This window comes from Acanthochromis polyacanthus, chromosome 4, assembly GCF_021347895.1.
Source record: "Acanthochromis polyacanthus isolate Apoly-LR-REF ecotype Palm Island chromosome 4, KAUST_Apoly_ChrSc, whole genome shotgun sequence".
NCBI classification, from domain to species: Eukaryota; Metazoa; Chordata; class Actinopteri; family Pomacentridae; genus Acanthochromis; species Acanthochromis polyacanthus.
Window position 1 is genome coordinate 44,162,157 of NC_067116.1, and position 26,663 is coordinate 44,188,819.

The following is a 26,663-nucleotide window of genomic DNA, read 5'->3' on the forward strand; positions in this document are numbered from 1 at the left end:
AGCGAATCAAAGTGGCTAACTAAAACAAAAATGTGTACTGATGTGTTCAAAAGTGTGTTTTTGCGTTTAAAGTGTATCCTCACCCTCATCCCAGACTGGGTACTGACCGGAACGCGACGTCGCTCGGCTCAGCTTTACACTCTTCAAAACCATATTAGCAAACATTAGAATATACTTTGACTCGGTGAGTAACGACCGGTCGTAATGGCACAAGACACAGCGATCAGACATCATTACATATAATTCCTGTTAATGTCTGTTAATCAGATACAGTGGAGCTCGGTAGATGTAATAAGACACTCCCTCCACGAGAGCACATTAACCTGGAGGTTATTCAGTCTGGCCGTTTTCCTTCTGCTCACTAAAGAGTTTCATTTCAACCATATTCCTGCTGCATTATGATCAGTAATAACCCAACCTCTGGAGGCTGGAATGTCTGTAATATGATAACACGCATGAAGCCTTTTGATTGAAATCTGTTTTTTTATGTATTTAATCACGTCCATGAAGTCTAAAAACCAGGAGAAAGCAACAACAGCAGCGACTCATTCTGGGCTTTTAAAAGCAGCAGCAGCGGTTCAGTCAGTCAGTCAGGAAGCTGCTGAATGAAGCAGAACAATGGCGGGCGAGGAGGCCACACCTGGCCGGGACACCTGGTGAGCTCCACAGCAGCACAAACACCACACCGACGGACATTTGTGTGCCGTTGTCATCGGCAACGGGCGAGACAACAGCCTCACCTCTTTCCGTAAAGCAGGAGGAAGTGTGAGGAAGCAGCGAATAATCCTTTAGGTCACGGCACAAATGGAAATTAATGTGTTGCACTGTAAAAAATGAATGCTTTTAACTGTGTTTTTTAAGAAAAACTGTCTACTGCCGTTTCACAGATTTTCAACTTGTAAAATCCCAGAAAACATACTGATTTAGATGTTAATCCAACAAAAACATAATAATAACAATAATAATAATGGATTAGATTTATACAGCGCTGTTCTAGACACTCAAAGTGCTTCACAACGGATCCATTATTCATTCACTCACACATTCTCACTCTGGTGGATAAAATTATACAACAAAAATCTGTACTTTTTTCAGATAGTAATTCTTTTTATAATGTTTGACTGTAAAGTTCCTTTTTTTTAATTACTGTACTTAAATTTACATAAAGTACTATTTTACATATATTTTTAGTTATTCAAAAAATGCAAAAAAAAGTATATTCGGGAACGTTTTGCTCAGTTTAAGATAATATTTATCAAAATTACAGGAAAATGTATTCATTTACATGTTAATCCTGAAAAAAGGCCAAAATGATCAATACTGTTTGCATCAAAAATCTGTATTTTTACATATTGTAATTTTCTCTGCTTTTTTTTTTTACAGTGTAGCACAAGCCGTAACACAGATGTGGGTAACTCTGTTATCTGAGGACTGATAGTGGTGGAAACTCAGTGTGAAATACTCCCAAAAATCCAAGAAAATGTCTCATTTCATCCAATCAAACCCAGAAATATTTAGTTTACAGGCAAGCAAAGCAGCGAGTCCTCAAAACCTGAAAATGTTTGGCATTTCTGCTCAAGAATAATCTATACACTAACTTCAATGTCAAAGTAACTGCAGATCACTTTCATTTCACCTGCAGCTCCAGTTGAGTCTGATAAACCTGCTGTAACTCATCAGCAGAAACGGTAAATATGATGAAAACAGCAGCTCCTCATGACTTAATGATGACAGAAACCATAAAGAGAGAAACTCTGGAGCTCTAATCCACTTTCTATCGACACTTTCTGCAGCAGTTTGTGTCTATGAAGTTAAAACTGACTGTAATTTCAGCCACTTGTGGATTCTTGATGTAGAAAATGCCAAATTGATCCTCGAGTATGACAGAAAATTCTACCTTTGTGCTTGTTTTATGATATCAGACACTAGTTCCTTTAATTCCTGTAAAGTGTCAGAGTGTTCTGGTCTCTTAATTATTGCATTTTAATGAAGGAAAAAGTTATTTATAACTAAAATCAGCCAAACAAGGATTGTTTGTTTGTGCTAATAGATGAATTTCCTCCATGTGTGCTGTCCATGGTGCTGAAATATGCTGTTCATTCTCCACTGCAGAGAAAAAAAAAACTCTTTATTTTCTGTGGATTTGTGCACATTTGTGGAGACATGAGAGGGACGTGTTTAGATTTTGGGGCCACAAACAAACTGTGGATGAAAAATCAGCGCTTTACTCACCTCTCTGTGCTTTATGACATGAACACTGTGCAGCAGACATAAAAGGATATGGCCACTCAGTGATCTTCTTGGCGTACTTCCTGACCACGTTGTCCTCCCCGAAGATGAAGAGCGACCTGTTGACGGTGAAGCAGTTCTCCCGGACCGGGATGGGGTTGTACAGGGCCATGGTGCGGGCTCGCTGCGCTTTGGTCTGCTTGAAGGCTGGGGAGATGCCACCTGTGGACACGGCGGCTCCATCGCGGTTACGGTTGCGCTCCGAGCCTCCATCCCCGGAGCTCAACAAGCCCGGGACGTCGTCTCCGAAGCGGGCCATTCTGTCAGAACCCACACGGGGAAGGAGAGGGGGGGAATAAAGGGAAGGAAAAGGAGGTTAGACGCTCCTGGAAAGCAGGGCGCGGTGCTGCGCTCGGTGTGGCGGCGGCGAAATTCGAACCAGATTCAGTCCATCATCGAGGTTTATTCTCAAAAACACAACTTCAAACAGTCGAGGAAGCGAGAGGCCAAGTCAAAGCTCCGATTTTCTCTTATTTTCACGTGCGTAAAAAGGACACAAATCCAAAATAAAAGTAATTCAACTCTTCTTCACTGAATCAACCCTCGCCTTAAAATCATTTCGCTCCGTTTTATCCACAAAAAAAGCACTAAAATGTGAGAGAAAGGCTGCAACAGGTCACGTCTTCAGCCATCCTCGGTCAGGAGAGCATCCTGATCCATGGAGGTTCCACTAAACCAGCGACAGTCCACTGACTGATTCAGAGCACATCACTCCTGTCTGCGGAACAGCGCCACGGAAAAAAAGAGAAAAAAAAAACTACTTTGGTATTTTCCACATTTTCCCTCCCAGAACAAAGCGACATGTCAACACCAAAAGAAAAAATCCTCAGTCCTCTGTCTTGTCTGCAGCAGAAGCGTCTCCTGTTTGCCCGCAGTGTGGAATCAGGCGGCTCCAGCACAACAAGCTGCCTCCTAATGCGACACCTTCCTCACCTCTGTCCAACCCGAGCAGGTCACCATGCGCGCACACAGTCAATAAACCCTCCTTCTGCAACACATTCAGCAGCTTCCGTGTTGGTTTATAATCCAAAAACTAACCTATAGGCTGACTTTGTTTGTCTGAAAACGCGCACAGCCGCGGTCTGATCATGCAGATCCGAGCAGGCTGCTGGTCAGCTGCCATCTGAGGAGTCACTCTGTGGGATTCATCCCGACCTGTGAGGCTTCAACCTGCACGGTCACGCCTCAGAAGAGCTCAGTGGATGCTGGTCACGCTTCAGACGTGGAGGAGAGCGGACACCTGTTGTGAGCTGAGGGGCTCTGGCTAATTACAGGTTCAGAAGCTGCTCATGGAGTCATGATGGTGAGGAGGAGCTGGAGATGATCTGATCTGCTGCCTGCAGGATTTACACACTGAAGGAGTTAAACAGAGAATATTCCCACTGGAGAGCCGGAGAATGATGGCATTTTGGCTCAAAAAAACAGCCTAAAAATGCTTAATAAGTCTAAAAGTAGCTGTTTACAGGAGAGAAAAATGGTGTATTTATCATAGTTTACACCATATTCTCATTTTGCTTCCCTGTTTTGTTAACGTTTAGAAAATAGAAAATTCATGTCTTTTCAGACCTGGGAATTTTTCTATTTTCAGCCTCGAAAAAAACAAACATATTACCCAAAAGCCATTTTAAGGGTTCAATATCTCCAGAAATAAAACTCCCACAGCCATGAAATTTGGTGAGTACAGACAGAATAGTTTCCAGTAGAGCCACATGATTGAAAGGCTTCAGCAGAGGACGCATTTTTAATTACAGAATAAAGTGCAAATTTTGACAAACAAAGGTGGCACTATGGCTGCAGAAAGGTCCTGAAACTGTAAATGTATGAAAGTATCCATATTTCCTACTAAAAATAGAGCTTTTGGCCGACATTTCATCCAATCTTAAGGCTTCTAACATCAGTAGAATCTGAAGTTTATCATGCTTGGTAAGCCAGTTTTTAAATATTTTGATACGATGGTAAAGTGGAGCACAAAAACTGAACACATATTCCTCCTGTTGTGCCTGAAATGACCCAGAGTGACACTTTCTGATGATGTAGAATTACATCCCTTTCACCCTCTAAATGAGGTGCTGTGGCTCTAAAAGGCCCTGAAAGATATGAGACAAGACGTACAGCTAAATGTCAGCCTTTGTCCTCAAAAGGCCTCGCAGGTCGCAAATAAAACTCCAGCGGAAACCATCACGAGCTGAGAAAGACGACGGAAGGAGGAACCACAGGAGAGAGCTAACCACGGCAGCGGCACTGATGGGGGTTTAGCATGACGAAGGCAGTGATCAATGATGTGAGGCCTCCTACTCATTAGAGCTCCAACACATTATAGGCATTAAAAATAGAACATCAGATCCGCTGACATCCGCTGCTCAGACGACACCTACAAGTTCCCCCTCCTTAGAAGAGCCATAAAGCGGAAACAGTTTGGAAAAATGACTGTTTGTTGTTTTAGTATCAGTTAACTGTACGATAAAAAAAAACACAGCAGCAGCTTCAGCTTCACCAGCTGAGAGGTGAGGGGTGAATTACGGAAATTAGGGGTTAGCAGCATGATGATTATGGTGAAGGTTTTTTCCTGGAAGAATGTTTGTGAGCGAGCAGACTTCCGGTTTAGATGAAGCTTCAAGTCAGTTGTTTCTTCCTTAACCTTCCTGTTGTCTTTAATTACGGGCACCAAAAAATATTGTTTCCTTGTCTGAAAAAAAATCCAAAAATCCTGCAAAAAAAATCCCCCAAAATTCTGAAAATTTGCAAAACTTTCAGGAAGAAAATCCCAGAAGAACAATAAAAAAACTTCCAAAAAAAATCCTAAAAATATCTAAAATGATTACAAAAATAAAATTTATTTTTTACTTTAAGAACATTCACAAAAAATCACTGCATTTTGGTTGATTTTTATGTGAATGTTCTTGAGAAACATTTTCAACATTTCTATTTTCTCTCCAAAAAAGGTTCAAACATTTCCCAAAAATGTTGAAAATGTGGACATCAGAAGTTTCACTGTGAAATTTTTTTCCACATTTTCAAACTTTAAAACGGATCAATTTTGACTCGCAGGAGATGATGCATTAAAAACGGCAGATTTTGCAGCCAAAATCAAATGAAAGTTGTAAAAGTTAATACTCTGCAGATGTGACATCTAATTTGGCATCGTAGGCATGTTGTCAATGTGGCAGAATCCTATAAGAGCTATAAGAGGTGCGCAGCGTGCAAAAATGCAGCTCCTGAACGCAGGTTACCAAGGTTACCTGCCGTCATGACAGCAGGCTGACAGTCGCTGCTCTGTAATGGGACTGAGAGCCACAGGACTGAGGTGTGAACAAAGATCCAAACTCAGAAATAGAACGTGTGAACAGAGATACCTGCCAGGCTCATTTCTGCAACCTGGTCATTAACGTCGTCTAACAACGTTGGAACTAAATTAGCTGCTCATCCTGAGGATTAAAAAACAGCCACATGTGGATTCACTACACATGTTTTTACTTGACACTTTTAGTTTTAACGTGAGAACATCGCAGCGTTTTCCATCTCTGCTCGCCAACACATTTCCACCAGACTCCCATGTGATGAATTCACACGGCTTTTCACAGGACTCATCCCACTTTCTGTGGACTATTTTCATGACACAGCGCTATGATTAGCCCACATCTGTCCACAAAAACCCAAAAATAAAACACAGCAAACACGATGGATTGTTTTTCTAGCCTACTTCTTCATAGAAAGCACCACAGAAAGCTGTTTTTCTGAGTTTGAATTGGATTTTGGACAGTTTGAGTGATTTCTGAAACACAGACTTGAAGCAGAGATGTAAGAAGAAGACATATTTATAATGCAGCTCAGTGCTGCTGCTATAAATATCAGGTTCAGAGACACTATGATAACTTCATCTTCGTGACATGTAAGCTCAGCAGGAACAACAGGACCGTATATACAGCGACTATAAAAAGCTTTCACCTCCCTCTGGAAGTTTACCCTTTATATTGCATTTCAATGCCAGATTATGAACAATTTACTTTTTTTTTTGACAAAAATGTCCTAAAAAGATTATTTCTGATGTGAAGCACGGTGGTGGCAGCATCATGACCTGAAGCACGGTGGTGGCAGCATCATGACCTGAAGCACGGCGGTGGCAGCATCATGACCTGAAGCACGGTGGTGGCAGCATCATGACCTGAAGCACGGCGGTGGCAGCATCATGACCTGAAGCACGGCGGTGGCAGCATCATGACCCGAAGCACGGCGGTGGCAGCATCATGACCCGAAGAACGGCGGTGGCAGCATCAAGACCTGAAGAACGGCGGTGGCAGCATCATGACCCGAAGCACGGCGGTGGCAGCATCATGACCTGAAGCACGGCGGTGGCAGCATCATGACCTGAAGCACGGCGGTGGCAGCATCATGACCCGAAGCACGGCGGTGGCAGCATCATGACCTGAAGCACGGCGGTGGCAGCATCATGACCTGAAGCACGGCGGTGGCAGCATCATGACCCGAAGCACAGCGGTGGCAGCATCATGACCTGAAGAACGGCGGTGGCAGCATCAAGACCTGAAGAACGGCGGTGGCAGCATCATGACCCGAAGCACGGCGGTGGCAGCATCATGACCTGAAGCACAGCGGTGGCAGCATCATGACGTGAAGCATGGCGGTGGCAGCATCATGATGTGAAGCACGGTGGTGGCAGCATCATGATGTGAAGCACGGTGGTGGCAGCATCATGATGTGAAGCACAGCGGTGGCAGCATCATGACCTGAAGAACGGCGGTGGCAGCATCAAGACCTGAAGAACGGCGGTGGAAGCATCATGACCCGAAGCACGGCGGTGGCAGCATCATGACCTGAAGCACAGCGGTGGCAGCATCATGACGTGAAGCATGGCGGTGGCAGCATCATGATGTGAAGCACGGTTGTGGCAGCATCATGATGTGAAGCACAGCGGTGGCAGCATCATGACGTGAAGCATGGCGGTGGCAGCATCATGATGTGAAGCACGGTTGTGGCAGCATCATGATGTGAAGAACGGCGGTGGCAGCATCATGACCCGAAGCACGGCGGTGGCAGCATCATGACCTGAAGCACAGCGGTGGCAGCATCATGACGTGAAGCATGGCGGTGGCAGCATCATGACCTGAAGCATGGCGGTGGCAGCATCATGATGTGAAGCACGGTTGTGGCAGCATCATGATGTGAAGCACGGTGGTGGCAGCATCATGATATGGGGATGCTTCTGGCAGAAGACCAGAAAGAGCTCCATACTGTAACTGCATCCAAAGAAGCATCTCCTAAATACTGACTGATCTTTCATATTTTTAATTAATTGGCATCACTTTGTAGAAATATTTAATTCTTGTCAAAAAAAGCCAAATTAAATTGATCATGATTAAATTTTTAAAAGCACTGAAAGGGTAAATACTTTTTATTGGAACTGTATTCTGAAAAAGCAGAAGATGAGAACAGAGTATTAATTTAACTGCATAAAAGAACATTCAGTTCCACAAAAAGTTTCACAGTCTGAAAGTGAAAGCCATAACATTTGAAGAAATAACAGAATGTCCATGTTTGATTTTTATCCATCATCTCTGAATGGAACTATTACTGCAACTCTGGCTTTTCATGCAGGTTTTAAGTAAAAAAAATTGTACCTGTAGGGAAGCCTTTGTTTGAAATACAGCTACATAGGTGAACTGTAACAGGAAAAGAAAAGTGAAATTATCCACCAACTAAATGACGAGCGGCGTCAGTGGAGGAGTGTAAGTTCTGGCAGCTGATGTTGTGAATAACGCAAATTATTTACAAACCGCTGTGGGACGGAGAGATGTGAGATCAGGAATCTGAGTTCAACATGTCAACACATTTTCATCAGAGTGCAGAATGAAGTGAGGACAGATCAGGGAGGAGCTTTAACCGAGCAGGTGTAAAAGATCAGATCAAAACATCACGTCAGCGTCCGGCAGGAGTTTCATGACTGTCACTAGAGTGCATAGTTTATTGTCTAATTTCTTTTTCTTTCCATTATCACACTGTCGGACATGTTTTTAGATTAACTTTGCTAACAGAAACCCTCCTGTTGTCTTCATTTACAGGCACCAAAAAATATTGTTTCCTTCTCTGAAAAAATCCAGAAATTCAGCAAAAAAAAAAATCCCCAAATTTATGAAAATTTGCAAAACCTTCAGGAAGAGAATTCCAATAATTCCTTAAAAGTTTCCCTCAAAAGTTTCATTTTAAAAAAAATACCCCAAATTTGGCAAGAAAATTCTTGTAAATATTTTCAAAAATGAGTAAAAATCCTAAAAATATATATCAGTAAAACTTCTAATATTTTCTTTAAGAACATTCACATAAAAATCAACCAGAATCCAGTGAAATTCAGGAAAAATCAGGGAACACTGTGATAAATACATTTTTTTCTTTATTTTTATGATTTGCAACATTATAATTGTGTCACAAACGACATTTCTGATCATTTTCTAGTCATGGCTGTTTTGTTTCCATAGAGGACTTTATATTGCAGTGAGAAAAAAAATTGTAGCAGCAAATAAACACCCTGATACTGCTCAGAGTTTAGAGAGTTGAATAAAAATCCTCACACTAAAGGATTCAGAAAGGCTCTGATCGACGAAACAGTCTTCAGCATTGGGATGTTTTAAACGGCGTATCTAAGGAACTAAAGTTTGGCTGGAAGTTTTTCTGACTCTTGACACCCTAAAGTCAGATTGTTCTCCACTTGTCACTGCCAGAATAGTCTCTATAGCAACAAGACATCTGCGAGGAGATAATGCTATGCAGCTTCCACATGCAGACTGGGATGTGAGCGGCAGAGTTTCTCTACATGTTTTCTCTGCGGTAACAGTCGGCTGGATTATTTCACACATTCTCAGCACTTCAAGCCTGTATAGTATTCCAGCTGTTTACTGCACAGCGTTTAAACGTCTATAAGTGGCGTCAAAAGAGGGAAATAATACACCTTAGTGTGCTTTAAAATGGAAAAATGTGCCGTTTTTAATTTGCATTTCAAGCATTCGGTAAATTTCTAAAAGCAAATGATGATTTAAAATGAACACAGAAGGATAAATAAGATCTTCAGGGACTGATTAAAGAAATATAAGTCCTCTGCTGAGCCTCACTTCAGACGACAGCCTGGAAGCTCAGTCTGACTTTCACCTGCTGTTCCTCTTTTATGTTTTTAAACCAGATAAAAGGGGGAAACTCAAACTGATTTTACTTTCTGACAGATGCAGTCGCTTCACTTCACACTATTTATATAAGGGACGGGTTCAAATTAAGACTTTGAACCACGAGAGACATCGGGAGGTTTGAAAGGCACAGTTTTTAATTTTTTATTTATTTATTTTTTATCAGGGCTAGAAACTGCAAAAACAGAAGAAACTGGCACATTTTAAAGTTTTCCAACCACCTTTGAACATGACATGTGTGACCTGCATACAGATTCCTCCATCTGTTGGTACAAATAGCCCAATTCAAGCTTGAAATAAAAGCTTTGCCACAAAAACATCATGCTACTCCATATTAAAAAAAAAAAAAATGCCAAAAATAACCCGTAACCAGAGTCTATGAAAGACAGAAAATTCTGCACTGCTCGGTTCAACTTTGAAGCAAAAAAGAGAGACTGAAAACACGCCCCCGCTCGATAAATAAAAAGATAACTCCTTTGATGAAATTGATGTTTCAGAAGGAAATTATTCCTAAATTTGTTTCCTATTTTGTTCTTTAATATTTTATTTAAGATATTATGAAAAAGTCAAGTTCAAAAGTGTGTTATGTATTTCGTAGTAACCGGACAAGTCACAGGAAGATGCAAATTTGTAACAGAAACAGAAGAATTGGTAGCTTCTGAATTTTACGATGGTCCCTGAAGGCAACGTGTGAAAAACAAATCTCGCTGTAAAATGAACTAAATTCAAGCTTAAAATTGAGATATTTCATTGAAATCACTTCATTCTACACATCTATTTTCAGAATTCACCAAGATTTTTTTTCCTAAACAGATTCTTTAAATAAAACAAACTACAAACTCACACAGTTTCAAATCAAAAATGTATGTTAACTCCCTCCCAAGTCATGGGAAAAAGCAAACGGTTAAAACAAAAAAGAATTGGCAGGGTTTAATTTTACACTGGTCCCTGAAGGTAAACTTGACAAACAGGTCTGGCTGTAAAATTAACTAAATCCAAGCTTAAAATTGTGACATTTCATCAAGATCACTTTATCCTGCACGTCGAATTTCAAAATTCACCAAAAATAAACCTTTTGTAGTCAATAGATTCTTCAAAAAACTACAAATTCACACAGTTTTGAATCAAAAATGTATGTTAACTCCCTATCAAGTCATGGGGAAAAAAAAACTATTCGTCATAGAAACAGTGAAAACAAAAAGAATTGGTAGGGTCTGAATTTTACGATGGTCTTTGAAGGTAACGTGGCAAACAGATGTAGCTCTAAAATGAACTAAACTCAAGTTTAAAATTTGTGATATTTCATCAGAATCACTTTATCCTGCACGTCCAATTTCAAAATTCCCCAAGAATAAACCTTTTGTACTCAATAGATTCTTCAAAAAAACTACAAAGTCAAAAATGTATTTTAATTCCCTCACAAATCATGGGAAAAGACAATTTGTCGCATGCAGTTTTCTACCTATCAGAGACTTTTTGACTGAACTGCAGGCAGTGTTTGAACAGAGCTGAGGACAAAAGTATGGACACAAATTAAAATGTAATTAGTAAAATATTTACAGCGTGTTGAGTCAATATTTCCAGCACTGGTAACACCTGTGGGCAAAAATGCTTTACATGTTGTTCATGTCATCAAATAAATCAGTCTCTTGCTATTTATTTGTTGTAATTTCTGGTACTATGGCTTTGCTATCCTGCACAGCAGACATTTCTGAGTTCTCTCTATATCTAGCCGTGGCTGTGCTCTTTCTATTGAGGTGCAGGACTTTATGTTGCAGTAAAAATGTGTCCAGAGTGAGTAAAGATGTGAGCAGAGCTTGTGATTCAGAGGGTTAACGCTGAAGGTGGCGGTGGGGGAAGAGAATCTGTAACTTAGAATCCACAGAAACTCCACTGACAGCAGAGTGGGAGCACAAAAGCTGGAGGAGGGCTGCAGCAGGAAAGAGCTTAAACCTGTCGGACAGGAGAGGAAATAACACACAAGTACAATATCTCAGTGTTACATCAAAGTAATGGTTAAACAAAGGTTTGTTGTCTTGTGGTGACTGAAGTAAATGCTAATGCACCATGGCGACTGCTGCCTTCTGAAAATGTATTATATCTGTCCTCAGAGCACCGTCGAGAGGCAGCAGCTCACCAAACATCAAATTCAACTTAAGGATTAATGGCCACAGAGTCATAAATCCCCGTCTGCTCTGTGTCTGCTGCTCTAACACAGTCAGGTATTGCGTTCATATATTTTGAGCTGCTCCTCTACAGGTTCATGTCTCTGGAGAATACTGGTTGATTAAATCTGTTCTTCCCCACTTCAGCCTCGTCTTATACCGGTTTCAATTTTCACGAGATTTTAACATACAAAAGGCTGAGAAATGAGCAACTGTAAAAATGTTCATTCCCTCCTCTTATCCGTATTATCCTCACAAATACACAACAATGGGAGGAGCAGACTATAATAAATAGATACAAAGCATATCGTAGATGAAACTGAACTCACAGGTCAGCATCTGTGGATGCAAAATGTATCATAAGCTGCCTGTAAAAATTATTCACCGAGCTCGGAGGTTCTCCCTTTTTATTGCTTTTCAACACTGAATTATGGTCGATTTAAGTGAGCTATTTGGTCAAGAATTTACAAAAACAATGAGCCTATTTCACGTCAAAGCAAAAGCAGATTTCTACAAAGTAATGTCAAATAATTAAGAATAATGTAAAATAAATGATTGCAATGTGAGGACAGTGAATGTGTCTCAGTGACTGTACTGAGACATGAAGCACGGTGGTGGCAGCATCATGATGTGAAGCACGGTGGTGGCAGCATCATGATGTGAAGCACGGTGGTGGCAGCATCATGATGTGAAGCACGGTGGTGGCAGCAGCATGTATGAAGCACGGTGGTGGCAGCAGCATGTATGAAGCACGGTGGTGGCAGCAGCATGTATGAAGCACGGTGGTGGCGGCAGCATGTATGAAGCACGGTGGTGGCGGCATCATGATATGAAGCACGGTGGTGGCAGCAGCATGTATGAAGCACGGTGGTGGCAGCAGCATGTATGAAGCACGGTGGTGGCAGCAGCATGTATGAAGCACGGTGGTGGCAGCAGCATGTATGAAGCACGGTGGTGGCGGCATCATGATATGAAGCACGGTGGTGGCGGCATCATGATGTGAAGCACGGTGGTGGCGGCATCATGATGTGAAGCACGGTGGTGGCGGTATCATGATGTGAAGCACGGTGGTGGCAGCATCATGATGTGAAGCACGGTGGTGGCGGCATCATGATATGAAGCACGGTGGTGGCGGCATCATGATGTGAAGCACGGTGGTGGCGGCATCATGATGTGAAGCACGGTGGTGGCGGTATCATGATGTGAAGCACGGTGGTGGCAGCATCATGATGTGAAGCACGGTGGTGGCAGCATCATGATGTGAAGCATGGTGGTGGCAGTATCATGTATGAAGCATGGTGGTGGCAGTATCATGATGTGAAGCACGGTGGTGGCGGTATCATGATGTGAAGCATGGTGGTGGCAGCATCATGATGTGAAGCACGGTGGTGGCAGCATCATGATGTGAAGCATGGTGGTGGCAGCATCATGATGTGAAGCATGGTGGTGGCAGTATCATGTATGAAGCATGGTGGTGGCAGCATCATGATGTGAAGCATGGTGGTGGCAGCATCATGATGTGAAGCATGGTGGTGGCAGTATCATGTATGAAGCATGGTGGTGGCAGCATCATGATGTGAAGCATGGTGGTGGCAGCATCATGATGTGAAGCATGGTGGTGGCAGTATCATGTATGAAGCATGGTGGTGGCAGCATCATGATGTGAAGCACGGTGGTGGCAGCATCATGATGTGAAGCATGGTGGTGGCAGCATCATGATGTGAAGCATGGTGGTGGCAGCATCATGACTGACTTGAAGGCGGTGAATCCTTATACAATCATTATATACTTTATAAACTTAATCTACATTATTTTGGAGAAATCGTTATTTTATTTTAACATTAAAGATCCAAACTGTCAAATTAAATGAACCATGACTCAGCGTATAAAAGTCGTAATAACGGGGGGTTAATACTTCATATAGACGCTGCTAATGAGCCGCTAACGGTCTGAAAACAGCAGAGGAGGCTGATCTGTTTTCCGTTCTGCAGCTCCATGTTCCAGTCACTTCAGTTTTGAGTTGCGTTTCATGACATGTTTAGGGAGCTTAGAATGACTCAGTTATATTTGCACTGAAATCTGTTGCACGGCGTTGCATTTATCTCACATGGACGTGGCTAATGAGACAGTAATCACAGGCTGTCGCTTAAATCTGCATCAGCACAAAAACAACCTGCTCAGTCTGCACAACAGATGTATGCTGCCGAGCGTCTGACAAACTAATTAATAGGGACAAAAACAAAACCATGTTGGAAAATGTATTTTGAAACAAAGAGGAACCATTTGTGTTAATGATGTAATATAAGTGATGATTTTAAGCATAATTTACTACTAAAAATGTAGCATTTTGCAAATTCACCCACAACAGCAGGATCTTAACGTGTTAAAAGTTGACTTTGTTAGCAACAGTTGTTTTATTTGAATCAACAAGAAATGTTGATATTGTACAGATATTTGCAGGTTTTTATTTTTAAAAAATGAAATCACAGACTGAACAACGGTTCATTATTTTTTAAGCTGTTATTTTACAGGTTTTTCTTGTTCTGCTAAATTTTAGGTAATAGCTACTAAAATTATAGGAAAAAAAATAGAATTTTTCATGAAATTGTAGCAAAAAGGGCCAAGACTAATTTGAGGGAAAAAAAGCAAAATAAAAAGAAAATTACACGATTTTCACTCCATTATAATCAGCTAAAAATATTGGTAAAAATGCATGTTAAGCATTGGAAAATGGAAAATAATTTTGTTTTTGAAAATTAAAGTATAAAAACTATTAAGTGATATTTTACAGATTTTTCCAGTGTTGTTAAATTACAGCTAATGTTTTGTAAAATCTGAGAAAAAAGTATGAATTTACAGTTTGACATCAAAAATACATAAAATATTGCTGTTTTACTACATATAAATGAGATAAAAATGTCATTTTACAGATATCTGCTGTCAGTTTCACTGTTTTTGCAGTTCTTGTCTGATGTTCAAATTTGGTAAATTACAAATAACTACTATTAGACAAAAAGTATCAATTTACTTGAAAACTATCATTTAAAAAGCACTAATACATACTTATACTTCATATTAGGCATTAAAAAATGGAAAAAAAATTTAATAAAAGATCATTAGTAATGTGTAAATTGTAAAAAAAAAAAAATGCAGAAAAAAACTGGCCAGAATGATTATTTTACTTTTTTTGGACGAGAAAAATTGACAAAAACTGAAAACAGAATATGGCACGACTTTGTTTAAATGAGCTAAAAATATTATTTAAATTAAATTACAGCTAATATTTTGTAAAATCTGAGAGAAAAAAGTATTAATTTATATGTCAACAGTAAAAAAAACATAAAATACTGCTGTTTTACTATATGTAAATCAGCTTAAAATGTCATAAGTTTACAGATATCTGCTGTTGTTGTCACTGGTTTTCCAGACTTTGATGCTCCAATCTTAAACCTCCTAACTTCCACCAGAAATCCCCTCCATGTGGGGTCAGTGTGCCATCGGCCGGAGCCCACATCTCAGCCTGACACAGAAAAGCTTTGGGGGGAAACACAAGAGAGGCGCAGCGACGACAAAGCCAGAGCTATTGATGTGGCAGATGAAGGCTGGGACTATATTTAGCTTCATTGACATGGTAATGGTTGGAACATGAGAGGACTTTGCCGTGTGCGTGTTAATGATGACGAGGGGCAGCATTTGAATTTCTGCAGCGTTTTTGATCATGGAAACAGGAATAATTACAGCCAGAGTCCGGCTGGAGCGACCTAGCGTGGACATAGCAGCACTGGAGCTTCTTTTACGCCCGTCCATCCCTCTGTCTTCCTCACCTTCTGTCTTCATCACCCTCTGCCTTCATCACCCTCTCTCCAACCCAGATTTCTGCCTCCACTGTTGTCTTCCTCCTACTTGTTTCCTAGCAACTGAAGTGACATGCCCCCTATTCTCAGCCTGGCGAGTCCATCGTTGTAACCCTAGATTTTATGGAATAACCTACATAAATCACGGCTCCCCACGGGGAGAACACTGCAAAAGCTCAACATCTTACCAAGTCTATTTGTCTTATTTGTAGTCAGAATGTCTCATCCCGCTCGATTTAGGATAAATTCACTTAACAAGAGACATTTCAGCAGATGGAGGGACTTGCTTTAAGACAACACATTTTAAATATCTTGTTAAGTCAAACAATCTTGAAATTATCTTGTTTTGAGTTGAATTTTACAAGAAAATTCAAAATAAGTTTAATTGTCCTGTGGGTCAAATTAACCTGGTTTAAAGTTTGAAAATGTGGAAAAATATAATATTTTCACAGTGAAACTTTTGATGTCCACATTTTACGATTTTGGGAAATCTTTGAACATTTTTTGGTGGAAAAAAAGAAATGTTTAAAATGTTTCTTAAACATTCACCAAAAAAAACCCAATATGAATGTTCTCAAATAAAATCTTAGAAGTTTTACTGATATATATGGAATCACTTTAGATATTTTTAGGATTTTTTGGAAGATTTTTACTAATTTTTTGAAAATATTTACAGGAATTTTCTTGCCAAATTTGGGGGATTTTTAAAAATTAACATTTAAGGAAAACTTTTTAGGAATTATTGGATTTTTTTTCCTGAAGGTTCTGTAAATTTTCAGAAATTAGGGAAAAATTTTTTGCAGATTTTTTGGATTTTTTTCAGACAAGGAAACAATATTTTGGTGCCTGTAAATGAGGACAACAGGAGGGTTAATACATCTCAAATTAGGAGGTTACATGAAAGCAAAAATCTATTTTTCAGTGTTTTTTTTCAGCATGTCTGGCTTATTTTAAGACACCTAAGCTTGACAATCCTGGTAAAATAAAGCTTAAAATAAGTTTCCCAGCTAATTTTAAGATCTCAATATTCTAAATATCACATCTTATTTCAGAAAATCATACCAAGCCATTTTTTCACTTGCTCTACTGGTAGATTTTTTGGTATTTCCAGGTAAAAGTTCCTTGAAACAAGTTTTTTCTTCTTTTGAAAAGGGCGTTTTTTCCATTGAACAGTTATGGCGTCGTCTCCAGTCACACCTCTCTGCACCAGCAGCACGTTTTCCAGCACAGCAACGGTAAATAATTGAATTATTTCAGCGACTTCATGTGTTCTGGAGCGATGCTTTCAGTAAATCTGAGCTGAATCTGCTCTAGTGAACTTATTTACTTGTGACAAAGCCGTCAGTGTGGAAAGGCTCTCACATCTGAATGTACTTATATGAACCCAGTGTACATTATAGAACCACTTAGGTTTGGTCACCTTAAATGGTTCCAATATCTGGCCCATCGACTAATTTCCTCTTTTACAATATATGACTGCAAAATTACACATTTTCACTGTGTTTAAATGAGCTTTGTTTGCCTACAGAGGTAATACTCATGATTTTCACTCTGAAATGATTCATACAAATATTATACTGAAGTTAACAACCTTAATTAAAAACACAAACTCTCTTCCTGCTGCTAATCCTCGTTAAAAGCTGCTTGTCATGGCAGGTTAATGAGGTTTTATTAGTCAGGATAAAAAAAGATGAAAACCACAGCACAGGTTAATGACGTCTTAGGCTGACAGTTTAAATTAATCTTCAGGTCAAAACCAACTTCACATCTTACATTTATTAACATTTTTGTGTTATTCTGTGACCAGTAAAGTCTGTCTTCATAATAAAGTGAAGGAGTAGAATTACTGAGCATTAACTGCCATCTAGTGTCTAATCCGGGTACTGCAGTACTTAAGTGGAAAGGAAACAGATTTTAATTGACTATTTGGAGAAAAACTTCGAAATTCAATTATATAAATGTACATATCAATTCAATAGAAAGTGTAATATTACTTTCTCCATGCATTAATTCTTACTTTTCTATTCTGGTTTTGTTTTAACTCACTGGTTTTTATTTGTACTTTTAGAAATGTTTTGTCTTTATATAATATACTCTATTTACTCTGAGGACATTGCAGTTTTTTTTAGCAATATGTGGTCTTTACCTTTAATAAACTTTGATCTGATCGTATCTTACAATTGATGTTTCTGTCAAATTCTTTCAGCTTAGATAAATCATGTCTAGAAACTCTTCATTCACTCTTAAGTTGCTGCAGAGGGAATCAGAAGCATAAACTCTTATTTTCTTCATATAATCTCTCTGTTCAACATCCCGTTTTCTCTTCCGTCTCCTAAAAACAAAGAAACACTGAACCAGACAGCAACTTTATCTAAAATCCTTGTAAAAGCAGGATTTTTTTTCAGATTATATATTTATTTAGTCAGTTGTTTTGTTGCTGTAGTCAATAGTTTTCAGGATTTTTGTCGTGGAATAATATGAAATAAAAGCTAAATGTTGTTAGATAAAAGTCTTGCTTTGTCTCCGAGAGGGAATTCATAACAAACAGCCTTTCTGATGAGCACTTTTCCCATAATCTAAAGAGTTTTTCGTGGAAGTGAGGGTTTTCTTTTTACTACAACACTGTAAAAGTGCACTGGAGCATTTAATTGTGCAAATTATTCAGTTTGGTGTATGTCAGAAAACAAAAAGAGCTTTAAAAATCTGCATATCTGATAAGTTAATACTACAACACACACACACACACAAAACACGACTACCACCTGACATTATGTACAGATCAACCACTCTGCAGCAGAAAAACATCTTTCTCCGTCCTACAGGTGGCGCTATCATCCACTCACTGCGCTGCAAAGGAATATTTTGGCTTCACTGAGGCCTGATGAACACCAATAATCCACATTTGGGCATCTCATCACATGAAAAGAGTGTTTTAGGTCACTGAAAGACAGATTATTTTAAATGCTTCTGTTTGATGCGTCTGCTTTACGTGCATTCATGTAGAACAGAGAGTCACACATCAATCTGTACATGTCTGCTACTGCCTTATGCAAGAAAAATGTGCCTCAAACAACAACAACAAAAGGAAAGGAAAATAAAGAAAAAAGACAGAGGGAAGGAAGCAAAAAGAAAGGAAAAGAAAACAAAGGCAAGGGTAAAGGAAACAAAGAGAAAGGAAAGAAAGAGGCAAACGAAGAGGAAAGGAACAAAGCGAAAGGAAGAGAGACAAAGGGAAAGGAGAAAAGAAAACAAAGGCAAGGGTAAAGGAAACAAAGAGAAAGGAAAGAAAGAGGCAAACGAAGAGGAAAGGAACAAAGCGAAAGGAAAAGAGACAAAGGGAAAGGAGAAAAGAAAAGAAAGGCAAGGGTAAAGGAAACAAAGAGAAAGGAAAGGAAACAAAGACAAAGGGAAGGAAACAAAAAGAAAGGAAAAGAAAAGAAACAAAGACGAAGGTAAAGGAAACAAAGAGAAAGGAAAGAACAGAGGCAAATGAAGAGGAAAGGAAAAAAGGAAAGGAAAGGAGAAAAGGAAAGGCAAATAAAGAAAAAAGACAAAGGGGAGGAAGCAAAAGGAAAGGAAGAAACAAAGACAAAGGTAAAGGAAAGAAAAGAGGCAAACGAGAAAAGGAACACAGCGAAGTGAAAGGAAAGGAAAAAAGACAAAGGGGAGGAAACAAAAAGAAAGGAAAAGAAAAGAAACAAAGACAAAGGTAAAGGAAAGAAAGAGAAAGGAAAGAAAAGAGGCAAACAAGGAGAAAGAAAGGAAAAAAACACAAAGGGGCGGAAACAAAAAGAAAGGAAAAGAAACAAAGAGAAAGGAAAGAAAGGAGGCAAAAAAGAGGAAAGGAAACAAAGAGAAAGTAAACTATCTGCAGCTTAAATCCCACCAGGAGCTCTGAAATGTCGGTCTGTTTCTGCCGTTTCATGTTTTGTTGATGCAGAATTTGCTCGGCTTCTCAGAGCATTTGTTCTTGTTCTTGTCTGTGCTTTTTAAATTGATCTTTGTGTGCACCTTTTTTTTTAACATATCATTGCAGAAAAATCTCCATATTGCTGCACACAGGACTTGCATTTGTCATCGTTCTTCCACTTTGTCACATATCTATTCGTTTGTACATTCATCCTTTGTGTTATTCTGTTGACATGTCGTTTGCCCTCAGGCAGGAATAAAATGTTGAGTTTGTCATGTTTTCTCCAGCTTGTCACAGTTGACAGGGGTTTGCTTTTTTTGGTATTTTATCTCTGCATCTTCAAGAAACATCTCCGATTCTGTGAAAACTCTCACCCCAATTATCCACCGACAACCTGGTTTAGTTTGAGTTTATCTTCGTCCACTCCGGTGGAGTCAAATTATCGCTGAAACACACAGCTAACAGCTGTAAATTAATCACTTTGCTTGGGTCCTCATTTATCTCCTGCACGTTTGCTCTCCTCGAGCTGAGAAGAACTGAATCAGCTGCATAAAGAGAACTCTGATTTTACTCAAAATGTAAAACAAATTAATATTACGCATCCATTTTTAGTCACGCAAGTCTTTTATCCTGCAGCACGACTTTCTAAATTAATATAAAAACCTAGACAGGAACTAGCGGGGAACGGAGAAAGTCTTGCAGGTTTGCAGAATAAAAACCGTAAAGTTTTATTTCCTTGTAGGAGATTCTGTTTCTATTAAACGGCATCAAAGGTTCACAGGCTTTCAAAAAAAACACAGTGTGAAAAAACATTAAATCCTGTTGATGGGAACCCAACATATCCAGAGAAAAAAAGAAGCAGGTGGTGAAGTAATCAAAAAAATCTATGAATAAGAAATTCTCAGAGAGAGCTCGGTGCTGCAGCAGCCTTTTACTTTTTAAATGAAACCATCCGTAGGTCCATATATCTATCAGCCTCAAAATTAGAGTGAATGAACAGAGGATTAATAATCAAACTGGCAGCGACTCCGATCAATACGGCCAACGGGCAGCGGTATATTCACCATGAAGGTAAGGAAAGGAAGGTGGGTATAAACAGGAAGGAAAGGAAAGGAAGAGAGAAAAAGAAAGGAAAGGAAAGGAAGGTGGGTATAAACAGGAAGGAAAGGAAAGGAGAGAAAAGGAAAAGAAAGGAAAGGAAGAGAGAAAAAGAAAGGAGAGAAAAGGAAGAGAGAAAAAGAAAGGAAAGGAAAGGAAAGGAAGAGAGAAAAAGAAAGGAAAGGAAAGGAAGGTGGGTATAAACAGGAAGGAAAGGAAAGGAGAGAAAAGGAAAAGAAAGGAAAGGAGAAAAAGAAAGGAAAGGAGAGAAAAGGAAGAGAGAAAAGAAAGGAAAGGAGAGAAAAGGAAAGGAGGAGAGAAAAGGAAGAGAGAAAAGAAAGGAAAGGAGAGAAAAGGAAAGGAGGAGAGAAAAGGAAGAGAAAAAGAAAGGAAAGGAGAGAAAAGGAAAGGAAGAGAGAAAAGGAAGAGAGAAAAGGAAAAGAAAGGAAAGGAAAGGAAGAGAGAAAAGGAAAGGAAAGGAAGAGAGAAAAAGAAAGGAAAGGAAGAGAGAAAAAGAAAGGAAAGGAAGAGAGAAAAAGAAAGGAAAGGAAGAGAGAAAAAGAAAGGAAAGGAAAGGAAGAGAGAAAAAGAGAGAAAAGGAAAAGAAAGGAAAGGAAGAGAGAAAAAGAAAGGAAAGGAAGAGAGAAAAAGAAAGGAAAGGAAAGGAAGAGAGAAAAGGAAAAGAAAGGAAGAGAGAAAAGGAAAAGAAAGGAAGAGAGAAAAGGAAAAGAAAGGAAAGGAAGAGAGAAAAGGAAAAGAAAGGAAAGGAAGAGAGAAAAGGAAAAGAAAGAAAAGGAAAGGAAGAGAAAAAGGAAAGGAAAGGAAGAGAGAAAAAGAAAGGAAAGGGAAGGAAAGGAAGAGAGAAAAAGAAAGGAAAGGAAAGGAAGAGAGAAAAAGAAAGGAAAGGAAAGGAAGAGAGAAAAAGAAAGGAAAGGAAGAGAGAAAAAGAAAGGAAAGGAAGAGAGAAAAAGAAAGGGAAGGGAAGGAAAGGAAAGGAAAGGAAGGTGGGTATAAACAGAAATGAAATGAAAGGAAAGGAAAGGAAGAGAGAAAAGGAAAGGAAGGAAAGGAAAGGAAGAGAGAAAAGGAAAGGAAAGGAAGAGAGAAAATGAAAGGAAGGAAAGGAAAGGAAGAGAGAAAAGGAAAGGAAAGGAAGAGAGAAAAAGGAAAGGAAAAGATGGTTAGTACAAATAGAAAGGAAAGGAAAGTTATTATAAACAGGAAGGAAAGGAAAGGAAGAGAGAAAAAGAAAGGAAAGGAAATAAAGAGGAAGGAAAGGAAGCAAAGAAAAGGTAAAGAAAGGGAGGCTAGGAAAGGAAAGAAAACAAAGAAAGAAGAAAGGATACAAAGAGAAAGGAAACAAAGCTAAATGACCTCTAAATTTAACTCAAATGTCCGGTTCTGACCTCTTCACGCCTCTGATTGAACCAAAAACAGAAACAAGAACCAGCTAACTGCTTCTGTTCATGTTTCCTCTGATCCTCAGCTCCACAAGTGTTTCCAGATTCTCTGAACAAGCTGAATCCAGCTTCTTGTGTACCACCTGGGTGTGTCTATTCGACATTCTGTCCAGCAGCTGCAGCTGGTCTCGTCCTGATTTCTGCCTCCACAGGAGAATCACATCCTCACGTCTTGACCTGATGACTCCTCAGCTGCTGGTCTGAAAACATCTGAACTGATGCTGCAGAGAACCAGCAGCTCAGAGGATCCGATTTAACACACCATCAATCAAAAGCTCCGGCTTCAGGTGGAAAATAAGAGCGAATGATTCATCAGTTCTGTGTTTCTGCTGGTCTCTATCAATCATCAGCACGCAGACGGGAAAACAAAAACAAAGACGAAAACTTCTAATGTATGAGGGGCGACTTTCTCTATGTGCTTCTGCAGGAAAAATCCATTTTAATTATTCCTCCTCTCAGAAACAGAAAGGAAGATAAAAGAAAACAACAAAGAGACAGGAAGGTAAACAAAGAGAAAGGAAAAGAGAAAGGTAAAGGAAGGAAAGAGGAGAAAAAGAAAGGAAAGGAAAGTTGAGGAAGTGAAAAGAAAGGAAACAAAGAAAAAGAAAGAAAACAAGGAGAAAGGAAATAAAAGAAAGGGAAAGGAAAGGAAACAAAGAAATGAAATAAAGGGAACAAAGAGAAAGGAAAGGAAAGTAAACAAAAGGAAAGGAAAAGAAAAATAATAAGGAAAACAAACAAAAGAAAGGAAGAGAAAAGAAAGGAAACAAAGATGAAACAGAACACAAAGAGAAAGGAAATGAAGAGAAATGAAATGGAGCAAAGAGAAAGGAAACGAAATAATGGAAAAGAAAAGAAACAAAGAAAAAGAAAGAGACGAAGGAAAGTAAACAAAAGAAAGGAAGAGAATAGAAAGGATGCAAACAGAAAGGACACAAAAACAAAACAAAGAAAGTAAAAGGAAACAAAATGTGAGGTGTCACTTTCTCTTTGTGCCTCTGCATGAAAAATCCCTTTTATTTTCTCCTTCTCTCTCTCCAGCTGGATTCTCAGCATATTTCTACATTAATAACGAATGTTTTCTTCATGAATCCATGCATGAGAGCAGCGTTTCTCTGCAGCTCCAGCAGGGGTCCCAGTGAGGACAGACAGACCTCAGCAGGCCTGATATTGATGGCGGTGGCTTTGCTTAGCCAGCAGCCTTCTGCACATTCATCAGAGCCGGAGCAGCTTCTAGCTCCCTCTGCTTTTAGAACAGCAAAATGGATGTGATGATTATTCCTCTCACACTCTTCAGGTGTGTTTCTGGCTTCATATCAGGTCACACCAAGTCTCTGTTATTTACAGTGGCTACAGAAAGTATTCAGACCCTTTGAAATTTTTCACTCTGTGTCATTGCAGCCATTTGCCAAAATCAAAAAAGTTCATTTTATTTCTCATTAATGTACACTCAGCACCCCATCTTGACAGAAAAAAACAGAAATGTAGAATTTTTTGCAAATGTATTAAAAAAGAAAAGCTGAAATATCACATGTTCAGAAGTATTCAGACCCTGTGCTCAGTATTGAGTAGAAGCTCCTTTTCAGCTCGTACAGCCATGAGTCTTCTTGGGAATGACGCAACAAGTTTTTCACACCTGGATTTGGGGATCCTCTGCCATTCTTCTTGCAGATCCTCTCCAGTTCTGTCAGGTTGGATGGTGAACGTTGGTGGACAGACATTCTGAGGTCTGTCCAGAGATGCTCAATTGGGTTTAGGTCAGGGCTCTGGCTGGGCCAGTCAAGAACGGTCACAGAGTTGTTGTGAAGCCACTCCTTTGTTATTTTAGCTGTGTGCTTAGGGTCATTGTCCTGTTGAAAGGTGTCTGAGGTCCTGAGCACTCTGGAAGAGGTTTTCCTCCAGGATATCTCTGTACTCGGCCGCATTCATCCTTCCTTCAGTTGCAACCAGTCGTCCTGTCCCTGCAGCTGAAAAACACCCCCCCCCCCCCCCCCAACATGATGCTCCCACCACCATGTTTCACTGTAGGGATTGTATTGGGCAGGTGATGAGCAGTGCCTGCTTTTCTCCACACATACCGCTTAGAATTAACACCAAAAAGTTCAATCTTGGTCTCATCAGACCAGAGAATCTTATTTCTCATAGTCTGGGAGTCCTTCATGTGTTTTTTCAAACTCTATGCGGCTTTCATGTGTCTTGCACTGAGGAGAGGCTTCCGTTGGGCCACTCTGCCATAAAGCTCCGACTGGTGGAGGGCTGCAGTGATAGTTGACTTTGTGGAACTTTCTCCTATCTCCTGACTGCATCTCTGGAGCTCAGCCACAGTGATCTTTGGGTTCTTCTTTACCTCTCTCACCAAGGCTCTTCTCCCACCATTGCTCAGTTTGGCTGGACGGCCAGGTCTAGGAAGAGTTGTGCTCGTCCCAAACTTCTTCCATTTGAGGATTATGGAGGTCACTGTGCTCTGAGGAACCTTGAGTGCTGCAGAAATTCTTTTGTATCCTTGTCCAGATCTGTGCCTTGCCACAATTCTGTCTCTGAGCTCCTTGGGCAGTTCCTTCCACCTCATGATTCTCATTTGCTCTGACATGCACTGTGAGCTGTAAGGTCTTATATAGACAGGTGTGTGCCTTTCCTAATCAAGTCCAATCAGTTTAATTAAACACAGCTGGACTCCAATAAAGAAGCAGAACCATCTGGAGGAGGATCAGAAGAAATGGACAGCATGTGAGTTAAATATGAATGTCGCTGCAAAGGCTCTGAATACTTCTGACCATGTCATATTTCAGTTTTTCTTTTTTAATAAATTTGCAAAAAATTCTACATTTGTTTTTTCTGTCAAGATGGGGTGCTGAGTGTACATTAATGAGAAATAAAATGAACTTTTTTGATTTTGGCAAATGACTGCAATGAGACAGAGTGAAATATTTCAAGCGGTCTGAATACTTTCAGTACCCACTGTATATACACAGCTTTTTAACTAGAGTAAGTAATAAAACTTTGCTTTAATTTCTGGATTCAACCTGAGCACAAACATAAATATGACTGCATATTTACACCCTCCTATTAACTGCTCCATTACTGAAGTTAATAAAGAAAATATTCCTCCTCTGCTGACATTTTTTAAGAAAAATAAAGTATTTATTTTTAATGGCATGCAATTGCTCTTAATGGTTTTATTATTTTAGTCTTCTCTATTTATTTTTAGAATTAAATCTCAAGCTATCATTCTGCTTTTTCTTTTTTTTACAAATTAATTTTACATTTTCATCCTATGTTGCTTTTTGCACATATTTTTGTTGCTTGTCTTTTTTCTGTGCCATACCAAAAAAAATAGATTTGATTTTGATTAGGTCCAACCATAAATAGATGAATTTTAATAACTTTGTCAAAGAAGCTGTTAAATTTTAACAGCTGTTGGGTTTTAAATGTGATGTGTTTAAATGTTTAATGACTTCTGGAATAAATGATTTGACTGGATTTCTTATTTATAACTTCCCTAATCAACAGGAATATTTCAGGCCTCCGTTTTCATCCCGTCAGCCGGTTTCTATTTTAAACATCGGGGTTAAAGGTGTCGCTGATCAATGCAAACATCGTTACAGGAGGTGGAACAGGTGGCAGGTCACACGGCTTCCTGGATAAATGGTTTTTATTTCACGGCTCAGGAAGACCTGGTGTTTTCTAGAGGAACCTGCAGCCAAACAGCTGCTCTGAAGAAAGCCACATTTTCAGCACAAAAGGCTTCAAACAGGACAGCAAATAAAACAAGTCTTAATTAAATCAAACACCACTAAACAGGAAGAAAGAATCTGGTCCATATTTTATGGTTTATGTTTTTGTACTTGTAGCAGCTTTCTGTATAAGAACCCTTTTAACAGTTTTTATCTGTAGTTTTAAAATAATTTGGGGTTATTTTACAGATTTTCCTGTGCTGATAAATTGCACATAACATCTAGCAAAATCGCAGGGAGAAAAGAACAAAATTTACTTATAAGATCAGGAAACTTTTTATTTTGCAGATATTTGCTGAAAGAGAAATCGTGCATATTAAGGACTGAAAAATTGTTAATTTTATTTTTTTTAATGTTTACAGTTTTACAAATTTACTCTATTTTTGTAACAGATAATATCTTGAAAAATAAAAGAAGGATTTTAAAAAGCATAAATTTAACGATGAAAAAAAAATCTGGATTTTTCCAAATGTTTACTATTGTTGTTGTTCCTGTACTTAAATCAGCAAAAATATTGTTATTTTACAGATATTTGTCACTATTTAAAAGGAAGCGTATGCATATTTAGTATTGAAAAATGGTTAATTAGTTTTTTTTATTATTTTCATAAATTACAGATAATAGCTTGTTAATAAATACATAAAACATTAATTTACAAAACAAAAAAGCTGCAAATAACATTCATACTGAATTTTAACTCATGTTTATTTGTTATTTTAAAGCATTTGATCTCATGATTATTTGATTTTGACTGTATTTAAATAAGCAAAAAAATTTTTTACAGTTATTTACCATTATTTTAAAAAAATATGTATATTAAGGTATGAAAAATGGTAAATAATTTTTCAAATGTTATTTTGAAGATTTACCCTATTTTTTAAAATTACAAACATCAAATAGTAAAAGTAGAAATTTCTATATTGACTACAAATATATATATATATTTCTACAAATAGTAATTTGATA

At 39.0% G+C, this 26,663-nt stretch overlaps 1 protein-coding gene across 9 annotated transcripts in view; it reads right to left on the minus strand.

Moving 5' to 3' along the window:
* The window catches only part of LOC110958899 (voltage-dependent R-type calcium channel subunit alpha-1E), a 177,605-nt gene that overhangs the window by 105,574 nt on the left and 45,368 nt on the right, over window positions 1-26,663 (minus strand). For all 9 annotated transcript variants that reach the window (XR_007941400.1, XM_051947196.1, XM_051947195.1 and 6 more), the window contains exon 3: window positions 2,283-2,549. Coding sequence is in view for 8 of the 9 variants with exons in the window: in XM_051947196.1 (XP_051803156.1) it covers window positions 2,283-2,549 (267 nt within the window). In the remaining variant the exon portion in view is untranslated. The remainder of the gene's footprint in view (window positions 1-2,282; window positions 2,550-26,663) is intronic.